General features: G+C 38.4%; 1 protein-coding gene across 1 annotated transcript in view; it reads right to left on the reverse strand.

The window, feature by feature from the left end:
- Window positions 1-22,835, reverse strand: part of COG3 (component of oligomeric golgi complex 3) — a 28,678-nt gene that overhangs the window by 2,724 nt on the left and 3,119 nt on the right. The window contains exons 4-20 of the mRNA XM_088521042.1: window positions 21,029-21,194; window positions 19,956-20,030; window positions 19,743-19,835; window positions 19,315-19,440; window positions 17,398-17,478; window positions 17,169-17,212; window positions 16,818-16,944; window positions 16,350-16,441; window positions 13,718-13,857; window positions 12,258-12,418; window positions 10,070-10,169; window positions 8,207-8,331; window positions 7,063-7,152; window positions 4,893-5,013; window positions 2,532-2,620; window positions 2,297-2,431; window positions 1,041-1,116 (exon numbers count right to left, since the gene is read on the reverse strand). Coding sequence (XP_088377168.1) covers window positions 1,041-1,116; window positions 2,297-2,431; window positions 2,532-2,620; window positions 4,893-5,013; window positions 7,063-7,152; window positions 8,207-8,331; window positions 10,070-10,169; window positions 12,258-12,418; window positions 13,718-13,857; window positions 16,350-16,441; window positions 16,818-16,944; window positions 17,169-17,212; window positions 17,398-17,478; window positions 19,315-19,440; window positions 19,743-19,835; window positions 19,956-20,030; window positions 21,029-21,194 — 1,841 coding nt within the window. The remainder of the gene's footprint in view (window positions 1-1,040; window positions 1,117-2,296; window positions 2,432-2,531; window positions 2,621-4,892; window positions 5,014-7,062; window positions 7,153-8,206; window positions 8,332-10,069; window positions 10,170-12,257; window positions 12,419-13,717; window positions 13,858-16,349; window positions 16,442-16,817; window positions 16,945-17,168; window positions 17,213-17,397; window positions 17,479-19,314; window positions 19,441-19,742; window positions 19,836-19,955; window positions 20,031-21,028; window positions 21,195-22,835) is intronic.

The raw sequence follows: 22,835 nt of genomic DNA on the forward strand, positions 1-22,835 counted from the left end.
AAACACAAGCTCCACTTACATCTGCTTCTACACCCATAACTATCTCCAAAGAAATGTTAAAAATACTCATAAACAAGTCAGAAATAAGCAGGAGCCCAAGTCAGCCCCTGAGATTGCATGAACCATGGAGCAGCACTGAATTATGAATGAATATTGCTGGCTTTGCATTTTACGAAATGTGACACAACAGAAGGCTCCAATGTAAGAAGTAGCATAATAAGATTTCTCAGTGCCTTGTGTTAGCTTAACCTTGTAATACAAAGAGCAAAAACAACCCAGGAGTATCTTAACTAGGCTACATTGCCAAATGTGCTATGAAACATTTGTGTTTGCGTTCTCAGTTAGAGGGAAGCAAAGCTGGATTTCAGACAGCCATTGAAAAACTGAAGAGGAAATGGTTACCAAATGTACAGGCAACAAAAGTTTCAATGTTGACTCACTTTTTCCCATAAAAGCAAAAGTTTTTTCTTAATTTGACCTTAATATCTTAAGCACATTCTGTATTCAGCTATGGAAATGCTGTTTTCATGCAAAAACAGGCGCAGCTTGAGAAATGCTGAAGTCATCCATCTTCTGCACCAATTAAGGGCACACTCTGGAGTTTGCCAGATTTCATTTAGAGGAATCTTAAGACATTTAAACTAGAATGCAGGTCAAAATATAAGCCAAGATTTTCAAGAATAAGATAGTTCTTAGGTGTCAGTTCTTAGATTCCTACTCCGAAATTTCTACATCTCATTCTCAAAATCCACATTAAAATGCCCAACTTTTCAGATTACTGTTTTTTTTTTTTTTTTTTTTTTTTTTTTTTTTAAGGAGTCATGCACTGAAGCACACACAGAGAGAAATGACATGCTGAAATACTCTAGCTCCACATAATGCAGCTTATACCACTCTTCCAAAAACGATGAGTAGAAGAGGTCTGTCTTCTCCACTTCAGGTGAAGTTTTCAAAAGAGGTCTCAAAACAGAAAATGAGTGTGGCTTTACCAGCACACCAGCATCTTGGAGATAACAGAAGAATGCAAAACAAATAAATACCTGGTTGTGCCCACGGTTGCTGGGACAGGCTGTACTTGGGACCTCCTTGCGTGGCCATTGTTTTTAAAGCAGACACCTAAAACAATCACAATCAACACAACGTTATTCCTTAATTTTTGTTGAAATCACAACAAAAAGATCCAGTAGTAATTGCACAAATCTCTCAAACACTGCAGTTTACCTTACTGAACCTTCCCTTTTCTCTCTCATATCTAAGGCCTGGCTTAATAATAAAGAGAGGAAGGAGCTTGACAGAAATGCAATTGAAAAACACAGTCATTTACAAAGACACATAGGCACATGGAGAAAACTCAATAGCGATTTATATTTGAGAATGTTGAACTGCCCAAGTTTTCAATAAATCAAATGAAGAAAATTTGGGCAACTCCAACAATTCCACCAATTCCCTATCTGTATTTTAGGCATCTTACTGGCCCCTTGCTCCAGTATTACAGGCATCAGTAAAATTAACACTGAATCTTCGGAATTCTCAGAAGGCAGCAAGTGGCTTGATGTTTCTGGCACTCACGCAACGCCACAGCCCCAAGTGCTGAGATGTCAAGCTACAAAACCACTTCTACTCAGTACACGGTATCCACAACACACTTCTCATTTTCCAGAAGAGATCCTGCTGTGTTATTTTCTCCAGATATCCAGGAATTCTAAATTCTAGAGCAGGTTCTAGGCAGAAGTCTATTGGAGCACGATGCTTTTTTGTTCCCGACCCCTACAGTACCTTTCCACCCCCCATCTAGTCAATAATTTCTGTTACAAACTGGACTTAGGAGGCAAGTCCTGCTCAGACAGCATCTCACTGCTCTGAAGCTGACTGAAAACTGACAAGCAAATGCAACAACAGCCCTACTCTAAGACTTCCCTTCAAAGCTACATGACCTGAGACTGTTTTTGGAGACTTTTATCCAAGTGCTGAATTTATAAGTCCTCTTGCAAACAGGGAAGCTTGTGTCAAATTTCACAGACCTGTTTCATTGAGCTGAAAAGCTTTCTAATGACAGAGCACAAAGATTCACTTAAAAAACAAACCAACTGTGATTCATTCCTTTGATCCTGCAGTCTCAAAAGTGCCTGGACATTTCTCATTGAGACTTCTAAGGAAACATGATCTTCCAGTGGGAGACGTGGTCACCTTCAGCTAACCAGGTAGCACCAGCACACTCTTATATCCGATTTAAAAATTAATGCCCTGGACCCACTGGTTTTTCTGTTAGGTTAATAAACATACAGCAGCTTTGTACCTTTGTCATGAACTCCTCCAGCTGTTCTATAAACTGTTTGGTCTGCTGCTGAATGAACTGCTCGCAAGCTGATTTCAGATGACGATCTACATCTTTTTTAGAGTCGATGTAATGTTCTCTGATTTCTGGAGTACCCTTGAAAAAAAGACAACAATTTTCTCCTTTTTATTTGCCAGAGATCACCACCCACTTAAACAACAAGATTTTTCTTGTGCAGTTAAAGACCCTCTATTACCTCCAGTAAGAACTGTATCAAGGCATTGTTGCTGTTTAGCCTGAAGAATCTTGACACCGCCTTTGGGTTGAGGATTTTAAACGCTGCATCTGTGAAACAAAGTTGCTCACATTATAAGTACATGTGATTCAGCTAACTTGAAGGGAACCTAAAACATTAATCGCTCATTTGCTCATTAAAATGGCATAGCATCATCACCTCTAAAACATGAGGGAGGCCACTGCTGCGTGTGCACATGGACACAGAAAGGCACAGACACACGCACAGTTTGATCTGGGTGTACACCATGCTGGGTACAGCACACTCAGCTCCAGTGGTGCTACTGTTAATTTACCTGTTTAAGGTAGATACATCACCTAAAGGAACAGCTGACTGCCTCTAGCTGAAATGCGAACAACAGGAAATACTGCAAAACCTTTCCATTTGTAACTCTGCTTAAAAGTGAAAAAACCCCAAAACTTCACATGCGTAGCAAACTAAGCAGCTAAAGGAAGTCAGAATTTGGCCCATGTGGCCTCAGAATACCAAGCATGATTGCACAAAATAACTTAGAACTGGCACTGTCTTCCTGTGCAGTTTATTTCTGTAGTTAGGACTAACCAACAAAACGTTGCTTGTAGTCTGCAGACATCTCAAGAGGGAAAAGCAGTTATACCTGCAACTAGCACAAGATACCCAAGTTATTCCTATGTATCAGAAGGATGTCATCAACCTTAAACTTAATCAAAAAATCAATACTTATCAATACATTTTCAGCAGTGCTTTCAGCAATGCCTGTAACCCCAGTATCTTTCATTCATTCATCCTCCTACATCTCAAACTTTTTCTTTTTTTAATTTTAGAAGCAGGTCTCTACCCCTGTTGCTGCGTAAAACAAAGGGAAGGAACACAGATACGTGCCTTAAGAGAGCACTGTCAAAGGCAATAAACAAAGAGCAAATACCAGACACGCAGGCTTGGCACTAACCTCAGAGTCTATGTAGTTACAGGGGACGGCAAAGGAAGATTCGTTTCTTCCTTTCTTCTCTTATTCCCTAGAAACTTTACAGATTCTAAAAAGAACCTAAGTTCCTAATAAGGTGCCTAAGAGCTAACCAGTCTGAAAACCTCTCCCCACTACGTCTTTCAATTATAATACCCTAGCATTACCATATTTTTTTTTTTTTGGAAGCTTCATTTCTACATTAAGGAATGTCCCTTTATCTATGAATCCCAAGTTATACCTTTATGCAGAAAACTGCCTATAAGACAGTAAAACTCCTACCAGCCACATTATTTTGCTTCCAGAACTCAACACAGATACGAAGTCTTTAAAGCCCTACTGGCTTAAGTTATACTACATTAGGGATTATGCACAGCTTACATCTTTTCAATCCCCATACGTAGCACAAAGTGTTTTCCATTACTTACCACCACCAGCAGCAAAGCTCTGGCTGGCACAAAAATTTATTCAATTAAATGGAGAATAAACTTGTATGTCAGCCAGGAAAAGACACCAAAAGGACGTATTTACCCTTTAACCTCCAGGCAACTAGAAACTACTCAACAGGTAGGAGGTTTCATTGATGTTCAAATGCAACAAGGGAAATGGTTAGTGTAAGAATTTCTTAGTTCAAGGAGCACATTAGGTAGCAGGTAAGAAAAGTTACTTCTTCAGCTTTCTCTTCTGGAAAGAAAGTAAAATCCGACAAGTTTCCAATTACTTTTCCCTTTAGCGACTTACAGATTCCTCAACCCTTCAACTTTTCCATGAGATTTCTTTTCCCCATGCATTTCACAAAGCAAGCAGAACACAGTTTGAGAAGCCAGGCCATCACTCTTTGTTTTCCCTTCCTGAGAGGCATGCTCACTTCATAAAACTTTTCAGTAAGGCTGCTTATTACATTTGCAACAAAAGCACCCCTTTCCTAAACCAAAACTCGCAGGAATTTTTGATGTATTCTGTGCAAGTCAGCTATAAATCTTTAAATCAACCAGCTAACCAGCAGCAACAAAAGTTAGTCTCTTAAAAGGTCACCAAAATGGAGAGACATCTCTGTGAAATGGAAATGTAAAGACTACTTAGCCTTTCTTAAAAAGATTGCAAACACAAGTTAGGTCAGCAGCAGAAAGCACAGGCAAATGCATTTCACACACAAAGCAAGGAACTTGTCAGAACCATCTTGGATTGCCCTTATACAGGTGCTTATTTTGTTCTTTTTTTTGGATTCCTTTTTCTTCAGAAAAAATAAGACTAAAGCAGGAGATTAGAGCAAGCCCACAGGGTCATTGCAGGTGAACATAAAATAAACCCACAACTTCTGCTAGCACAGTAAGGGAGGACAATCCCATCCCTTTCTGTAGCCAGCAACTGTTCAGTACCTCTAGTTTTCTTAAGGTCCAGGGAAATTTCCTTAATGGTGAATTCAGTGTGGAAAGGAGCAATTTGTTCACGAAGAATCAAAAGATGTTTTATTAAGAAAAGCTGTCCATCAACCTGGGTCTACAGCACAAGAAAAAGAACACACATCACAACTTTAAAAAACATTAAATGAGCAGCAGTCTCAATACCTCCCCTTTTAGCAGGTGCTTACTCTAACAAAATTGATTGCAAAAGCCTTACAAGTTTTTTCCATTAGTCTGTGACACCATTAACTACAATCTGGGACCAACAAGCCCCACTTTGGGACTATTCCTAATAGATCCCTCTACTACTGAAGCACATTTTATTCATGCTCCTTAGAAGGACTAAATTATATAGCAGTATTACCAACTCCACTTTATACACAGGTTTGAGAGATTATTTGAGATACAGCCTAATTCTTCATAACTTAGTTGCTTTATATAAATAGTCCTTGTACATCATAACTTAGAGTGGAAAATCAGGGCTGGATAACTAGGAAAAAAAAATCAGGACAACTAATCAAGGTTATGGCAGAAACATTAACTGTACTATTGTGCCAAAGTCTTACAGGGCAGTTTTCTCATATCATTAAATGCAAAGCTCAGTTAATTTTGAAACAGTACAGCAAAGACACGAGGAATAAAGCAGGGCCAAGTTTCCACCACTGCCACCATGGGTTCTGCACTGCTGGTTATTTCAGCCACGCGGTTTACGCTGCGTGCAGCTTTGAACCTTTAAAGTTCATGGCTCATTGAGGTAAATGCAGGAGGATTCAGGAATACTTCTTTGCTTTGCAAGCTGGAAGAGAACTCTTCCTGACATAATGTTAAAATAGCTAAGTAATTAATTTTCAATTCACAGTTTTAATAAATAAAAGCGCTACTAAAAATAAATGGTGAGAAGCTTTTGAGTGCTCATTTGTTCATTCCTTTCTAATTTTTATGTGTGTGACTTCACCCAATAATATTAAATTAAGAGGTGTCACGAGCAAAGGGACAGACCCCAGTCTCGGGCCAACCAGTCTAGAGCTCATTGCCAGACCAGTTTCAGTCTTTACAGTCAAAAGCAGCCTGGTTTAGTGCTGGAATGGATAATTATCTGTAGAGCTCTGGATTATATATGACCTGGTTAAGTGCTCAAGTTTAAAGCAAATGTTTGAATTTTTCTTTAAATGATTTTTATCCGATTATATTTTTAGAAGGACACACTCAGAAGAATTAAACACTTCAAAGTAATTCTTCACTTCTAAGAGCATCTGTAACTTTCCCCCACTACTAAGTATTTATTGTTTATAAAAAAATCACCAAGTCTAGGCGAATAAGACCATTTCTTGGCTGTTAGGAATTAGCAAATTAGTGTTTTCATTAAAGAAACTGAAATAGAAAAAAGGGGAATAAAAAAAGGCTTCATTCAATTACAGTTACATTTAAGAAAGTCACATTTAAGGCATAAATAACTTCATGAAACTGCTTCAAACTGAGGAACAGATCAGTGAAAATCTTTTGATTACAGACAGATCTAATAAACGAAATTTTAAAAAATCTCCCCATCAAATAATTGAAAACTATATATATATTCATATAAAATATATGTGTGTGTGTGTGTGTATATATATACATGTGTATACATGTGTATACATGTGTGTATACATGTATACATATATACATGTGTATACATGTGTATACATGTGTATACATGTATACATATATATGTGTATACATGTGTGTATACATGTATACATGTGTATATATATACACGTGTATATATATATACACACACACACATATATATAATATATCAGAGAAAAGGGTAACAGGCAATGACAATAAAGAAATACCAGGAGCAGAGATTTCCCTCAGAATTTCTCTTTAGGTATCACTTGATGGAATTCTTGTTGGCATCCTGTAACCATGGTGTGCAGTTCTGCTTTTGAGATGGGCTTATGTATGAACTTCTATCTTACAATCTCTTACCATAACTAAGAGCTAGCAATTCCTTCAGATCTCGGAGGACAGAGCAATGCACTTTAAGAAAGATTTCAATAGAATTAAAAAAAAAAAAAAAAACACGCCCACACAGTAAAAACGAATTGCTTTTGATATATGCAGGAAACGAGAACAACCCCATACCCAAAGCCCATATTCTGACCTTGTTTTTGCTGATAGAATCCGCAGCTCCGAGCAGCGAGTGGATGCAGGCAGACAGAGCCTCCTGCGATAGCCCCTGAAACACTGCCCTCTGCAGGGATGAAAACACAGCCAAAAAGGGGATTACAAGGCACGAGGAGCGCTCCGAGCGGCACCTCGTGCACTAGACGCTCCCAGGAACCCAACGCTACCGCCTGACTTGCTAGGAACACGCTGCCTAAATGCAGGAACACAGGAAGCAAACATAACAGCCTGCTCGTGCTGCCAGTTAGATGGATAGAGGAAGGCACTTGGCAAGCCCTGTGGAGTGACCATCATGACAAATATTCACCTTAACAGGGCTCATGTATTAAGTAACGAGGTACTAAGTTTCTAGTTTCTTTTTTAGCAAGTAACACCACGGCAGTAGTTCACCTAGCACCTCAAAAATATTTTGAAATGCGTTAACTTGTATTTAACACAGGAAAACAAAAAGCACTTGCAGCAAGTTTGTCAGAGGCTTACCAGTCTTATATTGGTAGATGACAAATAAAATCTGATTTTAAAGGGAAAGTCTAAAAATATTCATGAAACAAACTCTGCATGTGTGTATGTTTGATGTGCAGATAACAACTGCCTTAAATACTGGATAATGTAAACACCTGCTTAGTATCTATGTATATTTCCTATATTTTTAAGGCTGTAATAACATGCCACAAAGTACTGAAGACATTTCGAAAACACAGAAATAGTCATCATTTTTAACTCCAGAAACATCACCTTGTGCAAAGCACACAGCAAGCAGCATCCTGAGATACTGGGTTCAGCAACAAGTTCACTCCCTGTAATGACATCGAATTTTCTACTTTCTTCTGCCTCATTCTCTCAATCCAGTGACGAGCATCTTAAGCATCAGAAACTGAATTATAATAACTAATACTTTATACGAGAGCCTTCTTTCCAATGCTACAGATAGAAATTTGTCTCGGAAATCATGACCTAAGTTTGTCAGTTTACTTGGTTTGCATGAAGACACGCGCAAAAAGACTAACAAGAAATAGCAGAGGCCAGGAATTATCCATTACTAATTTAGCTCAACATATTTAGAACTGGTACTAGATGCTCCTTCACTTCCCTTGACACTAGATAAAGAAATGTTTGCGTACATCTATGCATCTGTAGAGCTTGGAGAGACACACCAGAGTCCTTCTGACAGTAGGATACCACATCCCATGCAGATCTGCTGGCGAAATCGTCGTCTGGTGCCTGGCATTAAGAGATTCTGCTGAACCTGTTTAAAAGTAAACCACACACATGAAAAACCTATCCCTCGGCCCTATCCAAACCCATCTATCAGTACTTTCAACTGAAGGAGGCTGCAACACAGACTACAATTTTTATTGATTTCCTACAGCAATATCATATGCACTACAGCACCAAAATTGCTTCGTTTTTTCCTTCTCTGCAGGGCAAACAAGATTCTGTGAAAGACATGAATTCGCTTTCAGGAACGGTGCAGCCTTACCCTTTTCTAATGAATTAGTTTTAAAAGGATGTCTCCAATGACCCTCACCCCCTTAAGTCCAGCAGCTGAAAATGGTCAGACAAACAATTACTAGCGAAAGGTGTTCAAGAGAAAGGGATATTCCCAGAGAACTATGGAAGATGCTCAGGAAAAAAAAAAGAAAAAAGAAAAAGGAAAGAAAACCAAGCCATTCCATCAATTTTACTTCTTTATGCTTTTCTTGTTGCTGTGGCTGATCTTAGAACTGCAGAGGTGCACAGTTTAGGCATCATACGGCAGAAATGATTCAAAGGCAAAAAGGATAATGACATGGAGTTTTCAGCAAGTATTTTTAAAAAATCCCACCTCCTGGACAACCGTTATAACATCCCTGTATGCTCAAAATGGATTTTCCCAGATCATGACAGATAGAAATCTTATATTATTCTCCTTTTCCCCTTAGATGCTGGGAAATGGCCAAGCCAATAGCCTGATAACCTTGATCTCAATTTGCAACCACTCAAAAGGAAGTTTTGAAGTTTTACCTCTTGAGGGAATATGCCCTTGTGATTCAATTATGTGATGTGGGAATTGTCTAAAAACAACCCAGTAGCATCTTTTCTTGTTTTTCAATTAAAAAAAAAATCAGACCTTGGGTTTTCTGTCTGAATTTCCTAAGCTGCTTATTAGACACTTCAGCTCTTTCTGTAGGGACTGAAAAGGGAGATGCTGACACCCTCAAGAGGTGACTAATCCCAGTCCTCTGGGGCATTTGGGAATGGGATGCAGGATACCAGAGAGGTCCCTCCCTTCTCCTGGAGGCTGGTGGGGTCTGTGTGACTGTTACGTGCCTCGGGCTGGGCATGCAAGGTATGAGCCCTGCTCTTCACAGGGTCTGCAGGCTCTAAATAGAAGCCACCAGCAAGATCTGTGCATGTCTTGCAAGCCAAAAGAAGGAGCAGGTAATCAAAAGGAGTATGAGAATGAGCCAAGAAAGATGCTGCTGAGAAACACCACCATTCTGACAAGTGACAAAATAAAGGCTGATATTCTTGATGGGTCTTAGCCATATACTTACAGGGTTGTAACATTCACTAACATTCAGTAACTGACATTAAATTTCACAAAAATTGCTCCCAGTTCACTGTAATCTGCTGACACACAGGTCACATTTAAAATGTCAAGGACTGTGTCGTGGGTTATTGCAAAAGCATGTAAAACTACTACGTGGAAACCCATTCTGAGGAAAAAGTCACTTCTTCAAACAAAGGCCCAGACAAAAACACTTCTGAATACTCAAAGTATTCAATTAACAAATGGATTTTTAAAAATATAACAAGAGCCACACCAAAATATAAAATTAATTTGCTCTTCATTCCAAAAAGTTGAGAAGCTCAACTCGAAACAAATTTCACCTCTTAAGACACATGCAAGTTTCTCACTGATAGGTCAAGTTAATCCTCACTCGCCAGGAGCTTTATGCATTAATTTGTCAGTGTGATATGCAATGTATTTCGAGGCATACCAGATTTAGCTAAGGACTCTGGATCTTCTAGCCGGACATCTGAAAATGAAGCTTCGGATGACAGCTTCTGCTGTTCATCTTTTAAGCTCTGTGCAATTTGCTGTAAAAGAAGAAAAATGTTCTTTTGTTTGTTTGCTTGTTTTTAAAGAAGCCTATACTTCTCTGTTTATAATTTAAAAAAGTATTGAACCTTAACAGAAGTCTGCTACACTCAGATCTCCAGTATTTTAGCGAAACCAAAACATAGCGAAGACAGCTTCTAAAACAGCAGTAGAAACACGTTAACACCTACTTAAGACCTGGAAGCATTATACAGATCTGCATAAAGGGCAGTGCTTTCCATTCTGCCCATTTTTACTTCTCCATAAAGATTAACCAACAAGCACCCAGAAACAGTAGCTCAGACCTGGGGACCCAATTCAACACTTAGATTCAGTCACTGGATGTAGATAATCTCTGTGATGGTTTTATTATTATAAATGCCACATGCAGATAGTCCTGAAGTGCTCTCATTCACTCCCCACAGGAGTTCAAAAAAAAGCTTTCTTAATAGTACTTAACATTTTTACATTTCGCCCTTATTGGCCTGCTTCAAAGCAGCTACACAGAGCAAGAAGAAGGAAAGAACTGCATTAATATTTGAGCAGAACAGTGTAAGAAATGGCTCTGCCCTGTGCTTTTAACGCTTTAATAATTCAGTTATCCAGACAAAAGGTCTCTCTAAATATGAAAGTTTGGAGGTTAAAAAGCAATCAAGCAGGAAAATGAATCACAAACCAGGTGAAAATGAAAAAAAGGAGTTTCAGGAGGACATAAAAAGAATAGGATATTTCTCACTAAAATGAACTGTAAAATTCATTTTCTTCTTCTCCCTAAGAGTCTGGACATAGAACCCTAATCAGAAAATAAGGCCTGGTGTAGACTAGGATGCTGAGCTGCCTGCCTATGCAAGCATCACTAACATTATAAAACTCCCACAATTATTTTTTTCTCCAGTTTTACTGATGCAATTAAAAAAAGTCCCTGCCCTGCAGTCCTAGCAGTTTTAATAGTACAACTTTTGATCTCCATCCATCATGAACAGAGAGATGACATTATCTGTATTTTGTGTAGTGGATTTTGATTACTTGCTTTTTTTTTTTTTTTTTTTAAAAAGAACTTTCATTTGTCATTAAACTTTCAGAATAAAATATATGGATTCCATAAAACTCACTAGCTTAGGGATTATGCACTTTCCTAAAAACCCATGAATTTCATTTAGAATCACCAAAACATAAATTGGAATGTAATAACACTTTTATAAATTTATAAAAATGAGATTCTCTCTCTCACTGCTGAGAAAGTTCTCACGATGCTTGTCAGGTTACAAGCCAGAATTGCACACAATAACATACAGTTATATAATGGCAATTTCTTCAAGACCACAGGCAATGCATAAAACAAGCTTTCTTATAAAACAACCTTTATAGGAAAGAAATGTTGATTCTGAAGCCTTTTTTTACGAAATGAATGGCAACAGTTTCTGTTCTGGAGCCGTTTTATTATATCTGATTCCTTCCATGTAGCACTAGCTTTCAGTTACTTATCAAATGCAGTTTGCTCTGGTCAAAAACTAAAGATCTTAATTGACCACCACTGTAATTCTGTAAGTAGTTTCATACTCAAATCTTTTATTGTTCTAGTTTTCACCATGTAAAATTAATATAATTATTTTGATTCTTTCCAAAATGAACAGAAACTCAGAGAATGACCCTAAAATGACACGATCTGTGCATAAAGTGCAGAATAACACTCCCTGACCAGTAATTCTGAACACACACCTGTAGCACAGTTATATAAGTGTGTCTCTTAAATATATGTAAATATATATATCCTGCAATAGTCACTATTCATGGAAGTAAATAAAAAAAATACTACTGTGAAAGAAAAACTTGTTAAATGTGAAAACTACGGTCAGTTTTGCTGAGCTGGATGTAAAGTGTTCTTTGACACTGAGCTTGGGTCATAATTCAAATTCAGCGGATGCCACTTCAGATGGTAGCAGTAATATTACAGACATGTGAAAACGGGGAAAAAACAACAAAAAAAAACCCTCACACATCTGCAATGTACTGTACTCTATACTATATGCTTGTTTATGTTATCTATATTAAAAAAGAAAGAAAAAACAAAGAAAACAAGATGATACCTCCATCATTTCCAACTTGTCAGGATATGCAAGATCCCCTGGAGCAGGCTTGTAGCCTATGATATCAGTCTGAATGTAAATGTGTGTCCTGTAGACAAGACGCTCTTGAACATCCTCTAACATCTGCTTGACACCAGCAGCAAAAGCACCCAGTTGCTCAGCTGGAAAAAATAAGAAAAACACAATTTGTTAATTTCATTCCAAAAATAATTTTGGGAATGTAAAAGCTTAAGTAGCTCATATAGAACTGTCAGAAATATGATCTGCTGCAGAAGTCAGAAAACTTCTGCAACAGCAGCAAGCAAGAAAACCCCTTGTCACGCATCAGGAACTACAGAACTCTATTTTGCAGTCGCTTCAGATCTCAAGTTTTCAGACTCAGGAAATTCCATTTCAAATTGAAAACCTCAGCCATCACATTAAGTATTTTGATTATTTGAAAGACTTATCAGAACTAGAAGTGCAAGAGCAGCATTTCTACCTGTACATTTCTTTGCTTTTAGCACACCCAGTGTCGTCAGGATGCCTGGCAAGAGCTGACAGCCAAACTCATCTATGTATCCCAAAAGAACAGGTGACCCAAAGCAGCTCAAGTCCAGCTTAAGAACTACTATATCAGCCTAAATTTAGATAGTAGAAAGTCTCTCCTTAAGATGAGTCTAGATACCATGCTACAACTTCTTCCTCATTCCCAAGAGCGTTAAAATTGCATTCCAGGAAAATAAACAATTCGTGATACTTACAAAGATGCAGAGATGAGTTCTCTGTTTTATAAACCAGCTATCAAGCATGGTTTCTTTCCAATGCTTGTTCAAAGTCAGGTCTGTGAAATAATTCTGTTACTCTCTGGTAACCTTAAGATGAGTTGGCAGATTTTTTATGATGGTCAACCCTTTTCTACTAAATCATGAACTCAGAACTCTTTCAACACACTGAAGTTTCTATCAACTACATAAATCTTCTGTTAGCATCACAACCCTTAGCATGGGAGCTGCTAGGTCAAGGAAAGACAAAATAAAAAAAGACAAGCCACCAAATAGGTCTGCATTCCTTTTGTTTCATCATTATGCATACATAAGTCTCTATAGGGATGGACCAACCAGAGCAATTTATTCATTTGAAAAGATGCATTTAAATCAGTCCTGGCCCATGTATACATACTGGCTGGCTGGCTGCTTACAGTAGGACAGTTATAGGTAATAGTACTCTGCAGCACCAGTGCATTACTTTACATAAAGATAAAATGCAGTCCTTAAAAATACAGACCTTTATACTATAAATAAATAATGAAAATAACCATACCATCATTGAGATGTTTAAGGTATTAAAAGGCATTGTGTTTTTAATACAAAACAGAGTAACACAAAAAATCCAGGGAGTTTGCCTGTGCAATTCAGTAACACTTATTTCATCAACTAGGAGGACTGTTAAAAAACTATCAGATTCCACCTATGAGTTACCATTGTTCTGTACATGATCTTCAAGCATCTCGTTTTTGAGAATCCCACAGAGTTCAGATAGAGTCTCCAAGTGAATAACGTGGATGATCATTGGCCTCAGAACATCATACAATGAAAGACACAACTTCTCCAGGAGTTCACTGTGAAGAAAATATAAAATATAACACTATAAGCCACACTTTCAGGATTTCAAAGTGCCAAACTAAAATCATATCACAAACATATTTATAAAGTGAGGGCAAGAAAGCAAAGCAATAGAGTACCATAAAAGTCCTAGAAAACAGTTGTTTGAAACACAACCTTCCTGACAGGTCTTTTTTAGTTACAGAATACCAATCACTTCAAATTGGGACAGAGTTTTGAATTCATCAGCAAAAAGACACGTGACCTATCACAATGGGAAATTTTTGCAAATTCATTTTCCTGGCTTCCTCATAAAGAAACGTGCCTGCTGAGCTCCGAACCACACCCCCACTCCCTCGTGATGAAAAGCTCATCCACTTGCAAGTATCCCACAGTTTATCAGAACCAGGAACACAGGAACAGAAGCTTGGTAACCTCCTCTAAGTATTGTCAACATCTATTGCAGCTTCTCTCAGCATTCACCTTCCAACCTAACTGAACACACCAAACATTCCCACTCCTGTTTATTTGCTGAATATTCATTTCTTGTTTTAAAGGAAGTTTAAGTAAGGACACAGAATACTCTAGGCTATATTTGTCATTCTGAATGCTCCATTTACTAGTCACGCATTAGCTGATAATGCTGTTAATATTATCTGAAAGTTCAAATCATCTCTCAGTTTAAACAAGGCAGTATCAAACAATAAAGATAATTAAGTACTTGGACCCCCCCCCCCCTTTTTTTTTTTTAAGTACAGTTTGGTACAGTTTGTTCACTACCTTGTAAAAAAAACCCCTCAACCCCCCTTTTTTGTGTGTTTTTGGTGGTTTTGTTTGTTTTTTAATGTTCAGAGAAATTTCTGAAAAGGACATTCAGTTTCTTTCACAGCACAAACAAAAAGTGAAAATGATTTTGAGCCTGTCTCTCAACGGCATTCTGTAACATTAGAATAATGTTACTGGTAACACACTAACCCCCAAGTTAAAAGCATAAACCGAGAATGTTTCAGCTACCTGAACACAACTTCATCTCAGACCTCTACTGTTGTCCAGAGTTTTGGTAAGCTCTTAAACCAGAACACAGACACCTAACTAATATTTCTTCAGAGCACCTCAGCATTAAAAAAAGAGGCCATTAGGCAACTCTGAAAAACCTAATTCAGAGAGAGGCAAAAAGGGAAGTTGTTGTGACGAGGAATACCAACATTCCATCAAAAGTCATGATTTACAAAAGTTGTTGTTCTTGGTTTGAAGTGCAATTGGGATTGAATTTCTGACTTCAACTAAGCACACTTACTTCAGGAGCTAGTCTAAGTTGGCTAAGTGGAATTCTTACTCTGATTTTGAGGTGACGTAACTAAATTGGCTCATGTCCAGCATAAGACCTCAATTTTTCAGAAAAGGGCTCCTTAAACTGGGCAAGCAAAAAGTAAAAACAGTATCACAACCACAGCAACTCATACTGACAAAAAGGAGGGACAGAGTTGAGGGTTGAAGTACTTTATGTACTGGAGAAAAACTTGTAAAAGTCACTTCACAGACCCTAGGGCCACTGCCAGCAGAGATGCTTCGAGAAGAGACCTGGACTAAGCTTAGCTCCTCCGTGACTGGTTTAACATTCCCCCTTCACCAGGTTCCTGCTTACAGAAGCATCCCTTCAAACTTCACTGAGTTTCGTGGGCTTGGAAGCATTTGTGGTCTCTGTGGAAGCATTTGTGGAAGCATTCAGGTCTCTGGCAGTATGGATTATCCTTAGGGAGCTTCCATGCACTTCCAGCTTATCCTTATTTAGCTCATACTCCACTGACTTGATATTAAGATAATCCAATATTGTTTCAGTTATATTAGCATAGATATGCTTTACTTATAAACTTCATAGAATATGACCTGTCCATATTTTAAAATTAAAATGTCATTAAAACATATTAGCAAGATGGAGAAAGGGAGCAAGCTACTCAAATGCTCACATTTCAGAGCTCCAGACTCTTATGATGTAATTTCTATGCAAAGACAAACACCCTCCAGATCTAGTTAGAGATCACTGTCCCTAGATGTCTGCTACTGTCTTCAGTTCATGTCTTAGGCAGGAAAATGCAAATATTTTTTGTCTACAAAGCCAGCTTGCCAACCCCTAAATTACCAATCTAATTTTACACTGAAGTTGATGAAAAGCATTTCTGCAATTCACTGTGCAAACCTTAGGCATGGAGGCAACATGAGGACAGCCAGGAGCTGTAGCACTGTAAACTTCAACAGCTATTCCTGTGTGTGTCTCAAATTATTCACTCAGATAAATTATCCATAAGTTATCCATACGTTATCAGCTTTGCTTGAAAAAAAAGAACCCCAAGAATATCAAAACCTGAAGCACAGCAAAAGTACTTTTTTTCTGCTGTTTCTTAACAAACAGTTTAAATACAGTCATATTTGTCATATCATGCTGACTGCTATTACCACAGCACAGTAAATACTAAATGCAGTAAAATAAAAACCAGCATGTACCACCTACTCCAGTTTTGGTGTTGGTTTTGTGAAGAACTCATTGTAAAGCTGGTGTTCATCTTGGCAAACATGGACCATAAAGGCACAACCGCTTCGTACCTGTGTTCAGAGAAACACATATACTCCATCACTAAATGATTTTCCTTGCAGCAACAATAAAGGAAGCATTACAGATATATCACTACAGCTGGGATAAAATTGAAGTTTTGTGAAATTCAGAATTACTGAGAAAAGTATCTAGCTAAGGACTTAAAAGATTTTACTAGCCAAAAAGCAGCTCATTGTGCTTTTTTATGCATGATGGTAAAAATTACAAAAAATTCACATGACCTTAGGTCATAAACAAAACTGACAATTCCACAAGATACTGTTCGAATTTAACAAATGAATTTTGCTGGGAGAGAAATAAAACAAAAAATTAACTACAACGAAAGAAACACGACAGCACCCCCAAACATATTCCTGCTTTTCCTACCAGAGCACAATGATCTCTGTTGTTCTGACTGGTTAGTTCTGTAACGGTGCTAGCGATACTGGGACCAAGCAGAAGCTCCCTCTGGTCGAGGTAACACTGATGGACTTCATTGAGAAGTTGTTGATACCTGACCAAACAAACAAGAAATTACATCAGTAATTGCAATATTCATTAAAATTTCCTCTTTCAAATTTCCAATTATGTAGACTTGATCTTTTAAAAGAATTCCATTTTTAAAACTTTCTATTTAAAACTTTTCTTTAATGAAGTATACATTAAACACAACATTTCAACAAAATACAAAGACTAGAAAGTTAAAATATTGAAAACAAGTTATGTAGGCATACTCACTCTGGCATTTTCTCAGATCTTTGCTCTATTTGCTCAATAAGAGTCTACTCAATAAAGAGAAAAAAAGAATCATCAGTAATCAAATTTCTCTATTCACTGGAAAGTAGTTTGGAAAATTCTTTTTTTTTGGTGAACAATTAATATGCACTAATCTTTGCACTCACTAATAATGAATTCAAAACCCATTTTCATGTCTTCCTTATTAGCAACTAGTTACCAGTCTACTTACTCTGACTTTGGGAGCAGCTGCTCTGAATTTTACATAAAACAGTGTGAAGGCATTGTCAGTATTTGGCACAGCTGAAGGATCCTAAAAGAAGAGATCAACAATTCATTAAAAAGGAAAAAGCTGTACTTGGCTTCTAGTAACAACTGAGAAAATTAGACTCTAAAACAGGAAATGGGTTCTTTACATTTATATTGTCAGCTGAATAACTCTCCCCCGCCTTCCAAACAGAAAGACAGGCTTGTTTCACAACTCGGATAAGGCCAGAGGGAAGAACAAAGCCAAAGATTGAAGCAAAGGTCTCAACACTTTCAGTAATTACCAAGCACTTTCAGTAACTACTGAATTCTCTGTTAGAGATAACCGCTTTCCCTGGACCTGCTACACCACCAGATTAAACAGAAAAACAAAACAGTAGAACTGAAATAGGGCAGAAATCTCTTTTATGCATCAGTCTTGGAGCTGAGAAGCAAGTTGCAGCTGGAAAACCAGGTTTTAAGACAGTGGCCCCTGCAGCTACTCAACCACTCAATATAGCTACCCCTTAGCCTTGTTTAACCTACAGAGACACAACATCACCTCTCTCCCTTTACACACAGCGAGGACAGGAAAAACTCTTCCACCTTCCCCAACTCCTCCTTGCATCCTACAGTCCACTTGACCATCTGCTTCTACAAACACGGATCAAAATTCCCAAATGCTCACATCTGAGATAATAAAGTCAAAATAACAAACGCCAAGACTTCGTCAGCCCCTCTGCAGTCCTCAGCAGACTGTTGTTGTCCAATAGGAAATCAAATCACCTGATTGCAGCTGAAATCCCACTTGGTTCAGTACTCCAGTTCCAGCAGAAGCAAAAACTGGATGTTTCAATAAAATATGCAAAACCCATGCAGACAGTAAAGGGAAGGTCATCTGACTCCTAAGAGAGGTTTCCTCCTTGACTCAGCAACTAAGCAGCAGTGAGAGGTTTAATTACTTTCTGTAGACATCCTTAGAGACATCCAGTCCCACCCGAACTCAACTTGGCCATAGAAATTCATATGGCATCAAGCCAAGTCCTGCACCTACAGCAATATGCTGTGACATTTTTTTTTTTTTTTTTAAGTACCAAACAACAGAAACACTTAGGGCCAATTAACCAATATCTTTAATCAAAGAGCATTTTGTTTCCAAGAATACTAAGAACTTTTATTTCTGTCAGTTCTCAATTTTAGCTCTCCTTTTCATTTTCTATCCCTCAGGGCACTTATTTTGAGTTTTAATAGAACTGAACACAAAGTATATAATGATTAGTTGGGAAAAAAAAGAAAGAAGCTAGAAAAAGATCTTGCTCTCCTCCTTATTCTCTGCTAAGATAACTGCAGCACGATTAATAAAGTTTTGAGGAGACCAAAAAAATTTCCCTAGTCCCACCAGAGTTAGTGGGAACCGAGCATCTACCTCTTCCACAGGACTCTCAAACATCATTGTTACTATTTTAAAACTGACTGAAAGATACTGCAGGAACCCACAGGAACTTGCTCTGCTCCCAACACAAACCACTGCAAACTTATAATCCCAAAGTACTTGCCACCTGATACCAGGAGAGTCACGTTATGAACTCTCAGATTTCTGATTTTAAACGGTTTTTATCCTACAATTTCCCCGTTTTCGCTTTCATCCTCCAAGCATTCCCTGCAATGCTCCATGTCTCCTGTAATGAATCTCCAAAACCCCACAGAATCCACCTTTTTTTTTCTGCACAGCATTTGGCAACACTGTGGTATTGGAGGTATGGAGGACAGGACTGACCTATTTTCACATGCAATTGCTGACACCTCCCTCCTTCTTCCCTCTTTCCCTCAGAACAACAGAAAAGAAAACTGTCTGTATTAGAACAGACATTTTAGAACAGCACCAGTTACTGATTTCCCTTACCCTTTTCATTAACTGGCTTGTGAGGTTCTGCAGTGTGTTCACAGTGTATGTTTTGATCAGGTGCATAGCTTTAGAAAGGCATTGCTTAAACTTTGTCAAATATACAGGATAGTCTTTAAAGTTTGGCTGAAAGAAATAAGAAATGCATTTTAAATATGATCAGTAACAGAGAGCTGCAAATTTTAATCAAACTTAAAACACCTATTTACTAGCTGGAAATGCTGATTTGTACAAACTGAAAGTGGTATTTCATAAATATCAAGCAGAAGAAAAGTATATTCAGTTAAATAGCTTGGTTGTATAAACTGTCATTTTTGCTTTCTTATTGTATGTAACAGAGTATGTTACAGGAAAAGCAAAGCAAAGTCTGAATAGGTGGTTTCAAAGCAGTATTAACACTTAACTAAAAGCAACACTGAATTACTTACATGTGAAGAAATATATGCAATACAATCATCGAGCTTAGCCAGCATTGGAATGAATCCTTCACTGTTCACAGACAGCGTAGGGGAGTTCAATTTCTTCGGAAAATAAGACAATGCATCAATTACAAGGAACCTAAACAGCTTGCTTTGAGATCAAGTTTTAAAGATTGGCATATTTTCACTTTTTAAGATTATTAAAAGTGAAATATTACTTACTGTGCTAATATTTTCCAGCTCATTAAAATAAGAAAGTTTTTGCTGGATGTTTTCAGCCAGGTCAACAAGTTCTGACTGTTCAAAAGCAATGAAAGAGATGATTAGTAACACAGCAAGTAGTTTATATTTTAAAAATAAAGTCTTCAGCCTCCCTCTCGCCAAAGTCATGACATAAAAAGTTCTCAGCACACCCACGTTAACTAGCTCTAAATAACCTCTATCCAAATAAATACAATAAATAAAAAAGTGTAGATTTTCCAGGGCAGTAACTTTGAAGGCTTTAATTTACTTGCAGACCTTGCTTCTCTGTGCATCAGAATAGCCCCCTTGCAAGCACACAGCATCCAAAGGGTCACAAACCACTTGGAACAACGAGTGAGGATGGTCAAAAGCTGTTGGGACTATCTTTTGGTCTGCAGATTTTTGTCTTAAAAAAAAATGCCCCTCAACCTACAAAATGGAGAACTTCACAGCCAATTTCTACAGTGTAGCTAGTGTTTCTAATGCTGACTTAAAAGTTTAAGGTCTTTCTTTTAGCAGCTAATGTAGAAAACTGGTGGTTCTTCCATAAAGATGGACAGTTACTACAGCAGCTGGGGATGAAGGTAGCACACACTAACAAAAATTTGCTTGTTTCCATTTTCCAAAAAGGCAACTCTGGTATTTTCTCCAGCACCATCCTATTATATTTCTTTTTTTGAAAGCATACATATGCTCCTATTTCACTATGGTTTATTAACAGGTTAACTACTTTAAATAATAAACCACAGGGAAATCAGAGCAGATGAACAGCTCTTGGAACCGCTCATGAGAAAAAGCTATTTAGGAGAGATAATCTGGTCACGTAAGAAAAATAAATCTTCCTGAGGAAAAAAAAAAAAAAAAAAAAAAAAACAGCTAAAAGTACTCCTGTAAGTAATATGGATTACTAATCTCAATACGGTTTGTATATGTTAGGTATAAATTAGCAAAGCCCTCATTTGCTATGGAGCCTTCTTGATTAAAGTGCAAATCAAAAGGTACTGAACATTTTACACAGAGAAGCTTCCAGTAATCCTCCCAGCGAAGATTACCTGCTCTTTCAGAAGTTGTTCACAGGCTTCATGTAGTGTTCCTGTCTTTGTGGACACAAAGAGATACTGCTTCTGCAATGACTCCAGATGCTGAAGGGCACTATTCACGTCATTCAGTATAGCATCACACTGCTCCTGAAAGCCAGACAAGTAATCCCTCATCTGTCTACAGAAAGAGAACCAAAAGGTAACAAAGGTCAGATTTCACTTCCCATGTTTGCAACTTCAGTGGCCTCCAGTGACACTGGCACTCTCTTTTCCTGAGAGAAATCAATTCCAGGAAAATGAAAAGACTACTTGCATGAAAAGAGCCTGCACAACAAGCAGGCACTTCCTGACCTGCAGAAGTAAAGTCACAGAGTTTCCAACAGCTCCTGCAGTAACTCTGCTTCCCTGGCACCCCTCACATCAAATCTGCCCAGAAAGGGGCCGCATGTCCTGTAACTCGTCTAGAGACCAGCGCACACAGTGTCTAACAGCAGCACAAACACTGTTGTTGACCGATGCAGGCCACTGCTAACAGCTGCATTCTACCTGTCTTGCTTTCAATGGTGTGAGGATTTGGGCTTCTTCTTCTATACAAGTCTCAATTTTCATTTGGAAATGAGTTTTACTTTTCTAAAGCAGCTGCAAATAACCAGAGGGTTCAACAGTTATCATTAGGGTGGAAAGAGGCTGAAATCAAACTGAAATCATACTGAATCAATATTCCGCATATAACGTCACCAAGTCTGTCTAAAGCTCAGTGCAGACAATCTCTAAATAATTACTAAATATTTGCCAAGCACAACATTTAAATAAGAAGTACTATAAAACGAATTACTCCTGGATGTCAGATTAAACTACTGTGTTATACCTTGCGATGTACAAAGCAGCATGTGAAACAACTCTGCCTTGGGCAAACCAGTGTACAACAGCCAGAGAATTAACTCATTTTAACTTATTTTCTTCCTGCTCCTTGGTCTCTGCAAGTGATTTCAGATTTGCCATCTTACAAATCAGTCTGCAGCCATTATACAGCAAAGTATCTAGGTGCATTACAAATGCCAAGTGTACAGATGTCCCTTTTTAAGGTTGCGATTGATCCAAACTCAGCATAAGCTTAAATCTTTGATTTTAGGAAAACACCATGAATGCAAGCATCAAAAAAAAAAAAAAAAAAAAAAAAGAAAGATACAGACCAGATTAAAGCACAAAAGCAGGACAGGGTTTCTTTGTAGCCAAGGGCAAGTTCTTAAGATTTAAAATACAGGCCAGTTTTTGGAAAAGCCACTAGCAGATTCAGCTGAGCCATTCAGCCTTGCTCAGAGGAGACTCTTGAGGACCGTGAAAGTCCGTGGGAGGCACCAGAAACAGCTGCCAATGCCTCGTTCCCAGAGCGGAGCCGAGCGACGCGAGAGGAACGCCGGGAACGCGGATGGAGCTGGCACTGGACTGAAGGGCAACAGCAGAAATTCCTGCCACCTGCGCCCGCCTGCCAGACTCCCCATCAAAGGATGGGCTGCGGCACGGGATATCCCTTACTCTGCCTTTGTCTACAGCCCAACCCATATGTCAAAATTAATTTCAGTTTGTCTTAATAAATCATCAGGCATGTCAGAGAGATATTTCTGTTCCTTGTAACTGCCCTGTCACAAGGTCAGCAGCCTCCAGGATGGGGGATATAGCCATGGGAAGGAAATACTTCAGCTGCACCAATACATTTCACAACCACAGAATGGTTGAGGTTGGAAGGGACCTCTAGAGATCATCCAGTCCAACCCTCTGCTCCAGCAGGGACACCCAGAGCACGTGGCACAGGGTGGCA

The sequence above is a fragment of the Tinamus guttatus genome, unplaced genomic scaffold (genome assembly GCF_059628265.1).
Source record: "Tinamus guttatus ecotype Peru unplaced genomic scaffold, ASM5962826v1 Tinamus_guttatus_pri_ptg000112l, whole genome shotgun sequence".
NCBI lineage: Eukaryota > Metazoa > Chordata > Aves > Tinamiformes > Tinamidae > Tinamus > Tinamus guttatus.